Here is a 14,248-nt window from a genome sequence, read left to right as displayed (position 1 = left end):
ATTGATTCTTATCAGAGAGTTTGTTCATCAAACATCAAAAATGTCTAATAATATTTTAGGATTTCTTTATACATATTAAATCATTTTAAAATCTCAAGACTTATTCGAGTTAATTGTTTCTAGATTTATTGGAACTAGAGAGAGAGAAACATCTGTTTACTTTACAATGAATATACTGAATGACAAAGAATTTAATGAAAAGTTTTTATTGTGTTGAAATAATAAAAGTGAACAGAACTTAATAAATGAAACAGGAACTTGGACAGTGATTAAAAAAAGACATAAACAGGAACGTGTTACAAGTCATACTGAACCAGTATGAGAGTGAAGCAGTATCAGAGCCCCAGTGGCTCAGCTCACTGGGAACACTGGTCTCTCCTCAGCGTCTCTGAGAGCGCAGTCTGGGAGCCCTGGGTGGCCTCACAGGTCACGGAGCCCACCTTGGCCCACTGGTCTGCAGGGAGCCTCAGGGTGCTGCTCCAGCTGTAGAGGGCGCCCCCCCCCAGCACCCCGGGGCTCCTGCTCTCCTCCCAGCTGCTGCTGCTGCCGTCCACCTTCCAGGCCAGACTCCAGTCGGAGGGGAAGCCCTTGTCGGCCAGGCACACCAGCGTGGCCGTCCCCTGCTGCAGCTCCTCCCTGGAGGGGGGCAGCACCGTCAGGGTGGGCCGGACATCACCTAGGAGACACGATCAGCTGTCAATCAAGCACCAGACATGGGACCCCTTCACTGTGAGAGGGCCGATTCAGTCCTTTGAGGAGTTTCTGCCAGATGTTTCTTCTGCTCCAGCAGTCACTCACTCACACCATGTTTCACTTCCCTTGAAGAAGCCTCTCATGCACATCAGCACAGAGACAATCCTCAGACAGGAGGACATGAAACCACAGAAGAAACGTCCACATGAGGACAAATGTTAAAACTGTCCAAAAACGTTGGTCTAAAATAATGACTTCAAGCGTGAATTAATAGAGAAAATAAACCAACAGCAATCAAACTTTCTTCATGTGGATTTCAGGCAAAGTTTAAAAAATATGGTTTTAAAGTTCAAGACGTTTGAGAGAATGAAGTCGATCGTTAACTCGTCCGTAAACATTTATTCAAATAATCGGATCATTTTTCATTATGAAAAAACAAAAACCAACATTCTGATATTTTTCTCGAGGTTCATGTTTTTTACACGTTATAATTTAAATGGAGTTTGTAACAAAACGTTTAGTAGAGCTTCTCTAATATAAATGTATAAAGGAGCAGAAACTAAGGCATGAAATCAGAAAGAGCTTTAAATAAAGAAACAGATATTTTTACTTTGACTTTTCATACAAATAACGTTTTAAAGTTCACTGATGGAAAGTTTCTCTCTGATTGCAAAATATCTGAAAAACATACATAAATATATAAAAGCATCTATTTTCTGTTTTGCCTGTTGAATATAAATATAAATATAACACATTATAGTCCGAAACAATGAGATTATTAAAGGTTTGACTTACTTCCAACGCTCAGTCTGGTTCCTCCACCAAACGTCCACCACAGTGACACGAAGGCATCGAACCGCCGTACAAAAACCTGTGAGAGTAGAGACACACGACTCTGTGACAGACACACAAACACACTACACACATTCAGTGTGTACAAGACCTCGACCCATCAAACTGATCAACACAAAGTAAATGTGTATTCAACCGGTTATTTGATGAACGTTTGACATCTGTGAGTGATATTTAATTAATAAAAACAAATAAATGATTACTAAAGAACATTTTACAAAAATGTATATTAATATTTTAGTGTTTCTTTACACATTTCCAATATCCAAAAATGTGAAAATGATCCTAAATGTATATTTATTGTGCGCTATAAGAATGAAAAAATATCCATTTTGTCTCCTTCTGATGTTAATTTGCGTTGTAGTAAATTTTGGGGATCTTATAAAACATTCCAGAAGAAAAGTTTTCCATCAAACGGCATCAAAGACTCGTTAACGAGCACTGACACATTCCTGATCAATGGAGCGATCAGCTGATTGATCCATTGATCACCAGCGTCATCAGAGGAGTCAGGCACAGCATTTCCATAGAGACACTTTGCATCAGCAGCACATGCTCCAGTGCTCTGGGAGACCTTATAGTCCTGAGAGTTGGACCCTGGAGGACAGCTGTCCTTCATCACAGCAGAAGACACAGAGATCCTCCTCATCACAAACATGACTCTGATCTGCGTCCTCGTCTGGACTCTCCTCTGCTTCACAGGTAAAGTCCAGAGGACCAAAGTCCTCTCCTCTGTGGACGTGCGTCCCTCTGAAATGAAGGAGACACGACCATGACGCTGCTTTATGTCTTTGTCTCCGTGTCCTCAGAGTCCAGAGGCCAGGTCACAGTGACTCAGTCTGGAGCAGTGAGCTCTGCTGCTGGAGGCTCCGTCTCCATCTCATGTACAACCAGTCAGAGTGTTTATAGCTCTATTTATTTAGCCTGGTACCAACAGAGAGACGGAGGAGCTCCTAAGCTGCTGATTTATTCTGCTACCACTCGAGCATCAGAGACTCCAGGTCGTTTTACAGGCAGTGGATCAGGATCTTCCTTCACTCTGAGCATCAGTGGAGTCACAGCTGAAGATGCAGCACATTACTACTGTCAGAGTGCTCATTACATCAACAGTCAGTGGGTGTTCACACAGTGAAAAAGAGTCGTACAAAAACCTCCTTCAGTCAGAAGGAACAGAAACTGAACTGACAGCTGACGCACTTCACTGGAGACAAACACACACACACACACACACACACACACACACACACACAGACACACAATGTACACGTTCATCAAGAGCTTTTAGTCTTTCACTATTATTACTGTAGCCACTAATGAACATTTCTTACAAAGAGTTCAAGGACAAAAATGATCTTGATGGAATTCAAATGATTCTTTCCCCCATGTGTTCCAACTCAGTTTCACAGCAAAATGTGTAACAGGGACGTTGGTCCACAAGGGAAAACGTAGTATTCGAGATAGTAGGTAGATTTTGAGAAAAGTAAAGATGAAATCAGTAATATTGACATGATATTCGTCTTTTCTCAATCTTTGAACTGTCTTTAAACCAGATCAAAAAATGGTATCACTCTGCTTTCACTTGATCCTACTGCGTGTTGACCTCCTCTATGCTCATGTAAAATAGTGTGTTTATCACACATAACAGACCGACAGTCCGCAATTTTCTTTTTTTAGCTGAGGGTAACTTGATAGTCACGTGACCCAATTGCAAGGAAATGTAAATGAATAGGCCGAATAAAACAGTATTGTCACCATTTTGGGGGCAAACGGTGACAATACTACGTTGTCCCTTGTGGACCAACGTAGCTTTTTCACATTTTGCTGTGAGACAGCTATGAATGAAGAAGTAGGTGAGACTTATTTAAACCACATTACCTGAAACAGAGAGAGAATTATCATCAACGTTCAACGAGGAAAACAGACTTTTATCATCCAGTTGAATGAATAATCTCATTTGATCTGGTCTCTCAGATTAGTGAAGCTGCAGATAAGAGACGATCTGGAGGAATAAGTGCGACCAGGTTGCATTAGTGCGTCTGTCTTTGGGTTCATACAGAATGAGATGTTAGCGTCATGCTACGTGTTGTGAGCTATGAAAGGACTCGTCAGCGTTCATGCGTCTCTGCAGGCGGCGGCTGTTCTTCTTTCTGTCTCATACTCAGATCACGACTGAAAGAACTTGTGTGAAGGAAACGCAGATGTTTCTCATTCTGGTTCATTACTAGAACGTCTACTTATTGAAATAGATGTTCTCTGTTACTGTGTTTTATCAATGAAACCGGCACCAACACACAAAAGACTGAATGCACAGAGAAGTTGAAGCACGAGGTGATTACCTGAAGGCAGCGTTCAATAGGTACGTAGACTGGAAAGCACATGTAGGGAGGGAAGAGCGTTATGGCCGATACTCTAAAAGAGACAGAACAAACCGGCCCAGAGAGAAGAGGACACGAAGAAACACACAATGAAAGGAGGGACACAACCAGCAAGAAGCACACGATCCCAAAGTGGGGAAACACAAGAGCCGAGTCCACCGAAATAAAACAGGAAATATTAACTGAAAACTGGAGACAAGAAGAAAATCACCTCAGAGGAGAGTTGTGTGTGACACGTGAACCATGAAGAAATGTTGTTCTACAGAATAAAACCAAGCTGAAGATCCTGGTGGAAACTTTTCTTGATTAATGTTTCACTGTTTAATTCACACGAGTGATGATTGTGTTTGTGGAAACTTTAATAAAGCTCAAACTGTTCTTTGGAGGGTTGAAGAAGAGTCTTCAGTTCATGGTCATGTTAACGTGTTTCTTAAGAAGTTACATCACAGATGATTTAAATAGTGAAACCCGGTCATGTGACGAGGACTCACTGGCTCCGTGTGTTTGCATACGTGTCCTTCCTCTCTGCTCACACGCCTTAAGAGAGCTGATCAGTGGCGGTCCAGGCCTCACGCACACTGGCACGCCGGCAGCACAATGATGATGTCACTGAGTCTACTGCTGACCAGCCTGGGGCTCCTGGTTCAGGGTGAGACCCTCTTCTGGAGGCTTTGCTTCTCCACAGGGACGTTCTGCTGTGATGGAGAACCAGTGGAACAAGCAGCGTGGACCTTCTTCACCTGTTCTCCGTGTTGAAGAAATGAGACGCTTCTGTCTGGATGTTGATCATCTTTCTCCAAACTGGATTTGTCTCAATAACCCTTCTGCTCTTCTTCATGTTTTCCAGGTTCATCAGGAGAAATCCAGCTGACTCAGTCTCCTGGATCTCAGTCTGTTGTTCCAGGACAGACTGTCTCCATCAGCTGTAAAGCCAGTTCTGGCATTAGTAACTACCTTCACTGGTACCTACAGAAACCAGAAGAATCTCCCAAACTTTTGATTTATTACGCTACAGGTCGTCAGTCAGGGATCTCAGATCGTTTCAGTGGAAGTGGATCTGGAAGTGACTTCACTCTGACCATCAGAGGAGTTCTGACTGAAGATGCAGGAGATTATTATTGTCAGCAGGGTTACAGCCCGTTCACACAGTGAAACAACGTCGTACAAAAACCTCCTCAGCTGGAGAGGAACTGATCCACTCAACAGCTGCACAGGAACACAGACACTTTACGTTTGAGTGACACTTCATCGTTTTTAAAGATTCTTGTCAGGAAATATTGTTTTAAATAGAATGAATGATAATCTAGTTGAATAAGGGAAAAGATCCGTTAAAACAATTAACATGATCACTATATATTAATCTCTGGCGTCGTGGCGCAGGGGGTAGAGCGGGTGTGCCGGGAACCGCAATCTTGGTGGTTTGAGTCCCGGCTGCCACATGTCTTTAAGTCGAAGTGTCCCTGAGCAAGACACCTAACCCCTTATTGCTCCCCGGGCAAAAATGTAAAAAAGCCATGGGTTAATAATGTAATGTAAGTCGCTTTGGATAAAAGCGTCAGCAAAATTACCTGTAATGTAATGTAATGAACCATCCCGACCCCCCAGGTCCTCTGGCTCTGCTCTCTGTTCCCAGAGTCACAACCAAACATGGAGAAGCAGATTCACTTCTTCTGCTCCACATCTGGAACAAACCCCCAGAAAGCTGCAGGTCTGCTGAGACTCTCAGCGGCTTCAATTTAAGACTGAAGACGTTTCTGTTGGCTGCAGCTTTTAATTCGACCACTCAATACTTTTGGACAGGTTGGAAAACTGGGTGGGGGTCTCAGGCACAGTCTTAAGCTGGTTCAGGTCATATCTACAAGGCAGGAACTATTTTGTTTCCATTGGTGACTTCGTATCAGAAACAACCGAGGTAACGTGTGGAGTCCCCCAAGGTTCGATCTCAGGGCCGACTTTATTCAACATCTACATGCTCCCACTAGGACAAATCATGCAAAGAAATAAAATTGACCACCATTGCTACGCTGATGACACCCAAATCTATGTAGCGCTATCACCAAACGACTATCGCCCCATAGATCTTCTGTGCCAGTGCATCGAGCAAATCAAAGACTGGATGTGTCAAAATTTCCTACAACTAAATGAAAACAAAACTGAGATCATTGTATTTGGTGATTAAAAAGAAAGGTTTAAAGTAACCCAACACCTTCACTCTCTGTCCCTGAAAACATCAAATAAAGCCAGAAATCTGGGGGTTGTTATGGATTCAGATTTACACTTGGAGAGTCACATCAAATCAGTAACACAATCGGCCTACTACCACCTCAAAAATGTAGCACGACTTAGAGGGCTCATGTCAGCTCAAGACTCAGAAACACTTGTACCTGCCTTTATAACTAGTAGGCTAAACTATTGTAATGGTCTCCTTGCAGGTCTTCCAAAAAAAACTGTCAGGCAGCTCCAGCATGTTCAGAACGCTGCTGCTAGAGTTCTAACAAAGACCAAAAAATGTGAGCACATTACACCAATTCTTAAATCAGGATTCAGGAATCAGGAATCAGGAAACATTTATTGGCCAAAATATGTCAAACATACAAGGAATTTGTCTTGGCGGTTAGTGCGCCACAGTAGACAGACAAGACAACAGTGCACAGGTAATAAAATAAAGTGGAGTGAAATGCTAATGCAATGGGTTAGTAAGAATAAGGCTATGGGTTAGTAAAAAAACAAGGGAAAAAAGTTAAACAAATTTTAAATATTAAAAAGTTAAAAAGAAAAGTATTAAGCATAAAGTGCACTAACAAACAAGTAACAGACAATACATACATTACATTACATTACATTGGCTCCCAGTATGTCAGAGAATTCATTTCAAAATCCTACTGCTCACATATAAATCACTACATGGTTTAGGGCCAAAGTATATCACTGATATGCTTCCACTACATAAGCCTTCAAGATCACTAAGATCTTCTGACACCATCTGTTAGTGATTCCCAGAGTAAATACACATCATGGGAAAGCATCATTTAGTTACTACGCAACAAACAGCTGGAATAAACTTCCTGAAGATTTAAGACTTGCCCCAACTCTGACCACGTTTAAAACAAGACTGACAACTTTTATGTTCGGCTTCACCTTCTGCTAAATTTGACCTACATTGCACTTTTAACCTCTGCTTTTAATTAAACAATTTAAATAAGATTTTAATTTATAATTGTGTTTGCGGTTTTTAATTGTCTTTTAATTCCTGCATTTTATTTCACTTTATTGTATGAAATGTTATAATGTGAAGCACTTTGAGTCTGCCTTGTGTGTGAAAAGCGCTATACAAATAAAATTGCCTTGCCTTAATTGAACCAGACAGGGATGTTGATCCATTTACTGCATCTCTGCATATTATTACTGTGTTTGATCCATCCATCCATCCATCTTCAACCGCTTATCCGGGGTCGGGTCGCGGGGGCAACAGCTCCAGCAGGGGACCCCAAACTTCCCTTTCCCGGGCCACATCTACCAGCTCTGACTGGGGGATCCCAAGGCGTTCCCAGGCCAGTGCAGAGATATAATCTCTCCACCTAGTCCTGGGTCTTCCCCGGGGCCTCTTCCCAGCTGGCCGTGCCTGAAACACCTCCCTAGGGAGGCGCCCAGGGGGCATCCTCACCAGATGCCCAAACCACCTCAACTGGCTCCTTTCGACGCAAAGGAGCAGCGGCTCTACTCCGAGCTCCTCGCGAATGGCTGAGCTTCTCACCCTATCCCTAAGGGAGACGCCAGCCACTCTCCTGAGGAAACCCATTTCGGCCGCTTGTACCCGTGACCTAGTTCTTTCGGTCATGACCCATCCTTCATGACCATAGGTGAGGGTAGGAATGAAGATTGACCGGTAGATCGAGAGCTTTGCCTTCCGGCTCAGCTCTCTTTTCGTCACAACGGTGCGGTAAAGCGAGTGCAATACCGCCCCCGCTGCTCCGATTCTCCGGCCAAACTCACACTCCATCTTCCCCTCACTCGTGAACAAGACCCCGAGGTACTTGAACTCCTTCACTTGGGGTAAGGACACATTCCCTACCTGGAGTAGGCAATCCATCGGTTTCCTGCTGAGAACCATGGCCTCATATATCATATCAAACCATGTGTTTGATATGATAAAAAATAATGAAGATATCCTACTTTACAATCCCAATTTACTTTATCTCAGACTTTGTTGTTCAATTAACGTTATTTTGACAGGAAATAATAACTGATGGACCCTGTTAGTTATGTAGATTCTGTTAAAAGGATTTTCCTTAATACATTTTAAAAATCAGCCTTGTTAAAAAAGTTTTTTTTCACTTAATGATGGAATGAAGTATGACAATACGTTGGTCATATCTGGGTCACATTCACTTAGGTTTATTACACATTTCCAATGATTATAAACTCTCAAGACTCAGTTGAGTTAACTGTTTCTAGATGTATTGCAACTAAAGAAAGAGGAACAACTGTTTACTTTACAATAACAATCCTAATATTTTAGTATTTCTTGCAGTTTCCAATAATAGAAAATGTAAAGACTGAGTTGAGAACTTTTTCTGCATTTATTGGAACTAGAGATGGTTTCGTCTACTTTACAATAACATACTGATGACAATGAATTTGATGAAATGTTATTTATTGTGTTGAACAAAATAAAAGAACTTATTGGATGAAACAGGAACTTAAACAGTGATTAAAAAAAGAAATGAACAGAAAATGTAGATTTACAGGCAGACTGAACCAGTATGAGAGTGAACCAGTATCAGAGCCCCAGTGGCTCAGCTCACTGGGAACACTGGTCTCTCCTCAGCGTCTCTGAGAGCGCAGTCTGGGAGCCCTGGGTGGCCTCACAGGTCACGGAGCCCACCTTGGCCCACTGGTCTGCAGGGAGCCTCAGGGTGCTGCTCCAGCTGTAGAGGGCGCCCCCCCCCCAGCACCCCGGGGCTCCTGCTCTCCTCCCAGCTGCTGCTGCTGCCGTCCACCTTCCAGGCCAGACTCCAGTCGGAGGGGAAGCCCTTGTCGGCCAGGCACACCAGCGTGGCCGTCCCCTTCTGCAGCTCCTCCCTGGAGGGGGGCAGCACCGTCAGGGTGGGCCGGACATCACCTAGGAGACACGATCAGCTGTCAATCAAGCACCAGACATGGGACCCCTTCACTGTGAGAGGGCCGATTCAGGCCTTTGAGGAGTTTCTGCCAGATGTTTCTTCTGCTCCAGCAGTCACTCACTCACACCATGTTTCACTTCCCTTCAAGAAGCCTCTCATGCACATCAGCACAGAGACAATCCTCAGACAGGAGGACATGAAACCACAGAAGAAACGTCCACATGAGGACAAATGTTAAAACTGCCCAAAAACGTTGGTCTAAAATAATGACTTCAAGCGTGAATTAATAGAGAAAATGAACCAACAGAAATCAAACTTTCTTCATGTGGATTTCAGGCAAAATTTAAAAATATGGTTTTAAAGTTCAAGACGTTTGAGAGAATGAAGTCGATCGTTAACTCGTCCGTAAACATTTATTCAAATAATCGGATCATTTTTCATTATGAAAAAACAAAAACCAACATTCTGATATTTTTCTCGAGGTTCATGTTTTTTACACGTTATAATTTAAATGAAGTTTGTAACAAAACGTTTAGTAGAGCTTCTCTAATATAAATGTATAAAGGAGCAGAAACTAAGGCATGAAATCAGAAAGAGCTTTAAATAAAGAAACAGATATTTTTACTTTGACTTTTCATACAAATAACGTTTTAAAGTTCACTGATGGAAAGTTTCTCTCTGATTGCAAAATATCTGAAAAACATACATAAATATATAAAAGCATCTATTTTCTGTTTTGCCTGTTGAATATAAATATAAATATAACACATTATAGTCAGAAACAATGAGATTATTAAAGGTTTGACTTACTTCCAACGCTCAGTCTGGTTCCTCCACCAAACGTCCACCACAGTGACACGAAGGCATCGAACCGCCGTACAAAAACCTGTGAGAGTAGAGACACACGACTCTGTGACAGACACACAAACACACTACACACATTCAGTGTGTACAAGACCTCGACCCATCAAACTGATCAACACAAAGTAAATGTGTATTCAACCGGTTATTTGATGAACGTTTAACATCTGTTAGTGATATTTAATTAATAAAAAACAAATAAATGATTACTAAAGAACATTTTACAAAAATGTATATTAATATTTTAGTGTTTCTTTACACATTTCCAATATCCAAAAATGTGAAAATGATCATAAATGTATATTTATTGTGCGCTATAAGAATGAAAAAATATCCATTTTGATGAATTTTGTCTCATTCTGATGTTAATTTACATTGTAGTAAATTTTGGGGATCTTATAAAACATTCCAGAAGAAAATGTTTCCATCAAACTGCATCAAAGACTCGTTAACGAGCACTGACACATTCCTGATCAATGGAGCGATCAGCTGATTGATCCATTGATCACCAGCGTCATCAGAGGAGTCAGGCACAGCATTTCCATAGAGACACTTTGCATCAGCAGCACATGCTCCAGTGCTCTGGGAGACCTTATAGTCCTGAGAGTTGGACCCTGGAGGACAGCTGTCCTTCATCACAGCAGAAGACACAGAGATCCTCCTCATCACAAACATGACTCTGATCTGCGTCCTCGTCTGGTCTCTCCTCTGCTTCACAGGTAAAGTCCAGAGGACCAAAGTCCTCTCCTCTGTGGACGTGCGTCCCTCTGAAATGAAGGAGACACGACCATGACGCTGCTTTATGTCTTTGTCTCCGTGTCCTCAGAGTCCAGAGGCCAGGTCACAGTGACAGCCTGGAGCAGTGAGCTCTGCTGCTGGAGGCTCCGTCTCCATCTCATGTACAACCAGTCAGAGTGTTTATGGCTCTAATCGTTTAGCCTGGTACCAACAGAGAGACGGAGGAGCTCCTAAGCTGCTGATTTATGATGCTACCACTCGAGCATCAGAGACTCCAGGTCGTTTTACAGGCAGTGGATCAGGATCTTCCTTCACTCTGAGCATCAGTGGAGTCACAGCTGAAGATGCAGCACATTACTACTGTCAGAGTCTTCACTCCATCAACAGTCAGTATGTGTTCACACAGTGAAAAAGAGTCGTACAAAAACCTCCTTCAGTCAGAAGGAACCGAAACTGAACTGACTGCTGACGCACTTCACTGGACACACACACACACACTCACACACACACACACACTGTACACGTTCATCAAGAGCTTTCAGTGTTTCACTATTATTACTGTAGCCACTAATGAACATTTATTACAAAGAGTTCAAGGACAAAAATGATCTTGATGGAATTCAAATGATTCTTTCCCCCATATGTTCCAACCCAGTCTCACAGCAAAATGTGTAATAGGGACGTTTGTCCACAAGGGAAAACGTAGTATTCGAGATAGTAGATAGATTTTGAGAAAAGTAAAGATGAAATCAGTAATATTGACATGATATTCGTCTTTTCTCAATCTTTGAACTGTCTGTAAACCAGATCCAAAAATGGTATCACTCTATTTTCACTTGATCCTACTGCGTGTTGACCTCCTCTATGCTCATGTAAAATAGTGTGTTTATCACAGATAACAGACCGACAGTCCGCCATTTTCTTTCTTTAGCTGAGGGTAACTTGATAGTCACGTGACCCAATTGCAAGGAAATGTAAATGAATAGGCCGAATAAAACAGAGTATTGTCACCATTTTGGGGGCAAACGGTGACAATACTACGTTGTCCCTTGTGGACCAACGTAGCTTTTACACATTTTGCTGTGAGACAGCTATGAATGAAGAAGTAGGTGAGACATATTTAAACCACATTACCTGAAACAGAGAGAGAATTATCATCAACGTTCAACGAGGCAAACAGACTTTTATCATCCAGTTGAATGAATAATCTCATTTGATCTGGTCTCTCAGATTAGTGAAGCTGCAGATAAGAGACGATCTGGAGGAATAAGTGCGACCAGGTTGCATTGGTGTGTCTGTCTTTGGGTTCATACAGAATGAGATGTTAGCGTCATGCTACGTGTTGTGAGCTATGAAAGGACTCGTCAGCGTTCATGCGTCTCTGCAGGCGGCGGCTGTTCTTCTTTCTGTCTCATACTCAGATCACGACTGAAAGAACTTGTGTGAAGGAAACGCAGATGTTTCTCATTCTGGTTCATTACTGGAACGTCTACTTATTGAAATAGATGTTCTCTGTTACTGTGTTTTATCAATGAAACCGGCACCAACACACAAAAGACTGAATGTGCAGAGAAGTTGAAGCACGAGGTGATTACCTGAAGGCAGCGTTCAATAGGTACGTAGACTGGAAAGCACATGTAGGGAGGGAAGAGCGTTATGGCCGATACTCTAAAAGAGACAGAACAAACCGGCCCAGAGAGAAGAGGACACGAAGAAACACACAATGAAAGGAGGGACACAACCACCAAGAAGCACACGATCACAAAGTGGGGAAACACAAGAGCCGAGTCCACCGAAATAAAACAGGAACTATTAACTGAAACCTGGAGACAAGAAGAAAATCCCCTCAGAGGAGAGTTGTGTGTGACACGTGAACCATGAAGAAATGTTGTTCTACAGAATGAAACCAAGCTGAAGATCCTGGTGGAAACTTCTCTTGATTAATGTTTCACTGTTTAATTCACAAGAGTGATGATTGTGTTTGTGGAAACTTTAATAAAGCTCAAACTGTTCTTTGGAGGGTTGAAGAAGAGTCTTCAGTTCATGGTCATGTTAACGTGTTTCTTAAGAAGTTACATCACAGGTGATTTAAATAGTGAAACCCGGTCATGTGACGAGGACTCACTGGCTCCGTGTGTTTGCATACGTGTCCTTCCTCTCTGCTCACACGCCTTAAGAGAGCTGATCAGTGGCGGTCCAGGCCTCACGCACACTGGCACGCCGGCAGCACAATGATGATGTCACTGAGTCTACTGCTGACCAGCCTGGGGCTCCTTGTTCACGGTGAGACCCTCTTCTGGAGGCTTTGCTTCTCCACAGGGACGTTCTGCTGTGATGGAGAACCAGTGGAACAAGCAGCGTGGACCTTCTTCACCTGTTCTCCGTGTTGAAGAAATGAGACTCTTCTTTCTGGATGTTGATCATCTTTCTCCAAACTGGATTTGTCTCAATAACCCTTCTGCTCTTCTTCATGTTTTCCAGGTTCATCAGGAGAAATCCAGCTGACTCAGTCTCCTGGATCTCAGTCTGTTGTTCCAGGACAGACTGTCTCCATCAGGTGTAAAGCCAGTTCTGGCATTAGTAACTACCTTCACTGGTACCTACAGAAACCAGAAGAATCTCCCAAACTTTTGATTTATTACGCTACAGGTCGTCAGTCAGGGATCTCAGATCGTTTCAGTGGAAGTGGATCTGGAAGTGACTTCACTCTGACCATCAGAGGAGTTCTGACTGAAGATGCAGGAGATTATTATTGTCAGCAGGGTTACAGCTCCCCGTTCACACAGTGAAACAACGTCGTACAAAAACCTCCTCAGCTGGAGAGGAACTGATCCACTCAACAGCTGCACAGGAACACAGACACTTTACGTTTGAGTGACACTTCAACGTTTTGTCAGGAAATTTTGTTTTAAATAGAATGAATAATAATCTGGTTGAATAAGGGAAATGATCCGTTAATACAATTAACATGATCACTATATATCCCTGAAATACAGTATTCACCTCTATGTGTTTTTAAGGATTATTTTTGAGTGATTCCCGTTGCGGCTAAAACTCGCTCTCTTTGGCCCCTATTCATGCGTCCTATCGCTTTAACCACGGCGGGAGATCGGGACCAGTCGTCTGACTCGCGGCTTTGCCTCCGAACAGATTACAACAATTGAGTTGTAATGGTTTGGATGCCTTACGATGCCAATCACCATCAAGTGTAGTCACAGGGCTGAGGCCGAGTCAAAGACGGTATCTGCCGTAACCCGTTTCTCCCCCAACTATGCGCCATTCGCACCAACTTATAAGAGCGCCCGCCTCCCCTGTAGGAGGCACACTTTGCTTTTAACACAAAGAAAGAGAACAAAAATAAGTTATTTTAATACATGGACATGAACTTAAATGTGGCTCCTAAATTCCTATTTAATTATTGGTGTGATTGGTGTGATTGGTGTTTTATTTGGATCTCACTGCTTTTATAACAGTCTTAGTATTACTGGAACTCAGTGCGGCGTTCAACAAGGTCAACGGTGACACATTACGAGACGGACTAAAGGCCGGCGCATGTTTCTGCGTTTGCGTCTTTACGTCGTGTCGACGCACTCGTTTCACTTCATG

At 42.7% G+C, this 14,248-nt stretch overlaps 1 pseudogene and 2 gene segments (V, D, J or C); 1 reads left to right on the top strand and 2 right to left on the bottom strand.

Annotated features, from left to right (window-relative positions):
• Positions 1-190: 190 nt before the first annotated feature.
• LOC120827010 (Ig kappa-b4 chain C region-like) lies at positions 191-4,024 on the bottom strand. The segment is given in 3 exon segments: positions 191-676; positions 1,489-1,564; positions 3,882-4,024. Coding segments are annotated over 3 exon segments (438 nt in total).
• On the top strand, positions 2,141-2,844 carry LOC144383476 (Ig kappa chain V region 2717-like). The segment is given in 2 exon segments: positions 2,141-2,247; positions 2,355-2,844. Coding segments are annotated over 2 exon segments (369 nt in total).
• Positions 4,025-8,557: 4,533 nt separating the features above from the next.
• On the bottom strand, positions 8,558-10,599 carry LOC144383474 (Ig kappa-b4 chain C region-like; annotated as a pseudogene). Its single transcript, XR_013450890.1, has 3 exons — positions 10,496-10,599; positions 9,854-9,929; positions 8,558-9,042 (listed from the first exon to the last, which is right to left on the bottom strand). The product of XR_013450890.1 is annotated as an Ig kappa-b4 chain C region-like (transcript).
• Between the last annotated feature and the right edge of the window lie 3,649 nt (positions 10,600-14,248).

This window comes from Gasterosteus aculeatus, chromosome 10 (genome assembly GCF_964276395.1).
Source record: "Gasterosteus aculeatus chromosome 10, fGasAcu3.hap1.1, whole genome shotgun sequence".
NCBI lineage: Eukaryota > Metazoa > Chordata > Actinopteri > Perciformes > Gasterosteidae > Gasterosteus > Gasterosteus aculeatus.
This window is presented reverse-complemented; position numbering and strand designations above follow the sequence as displayed.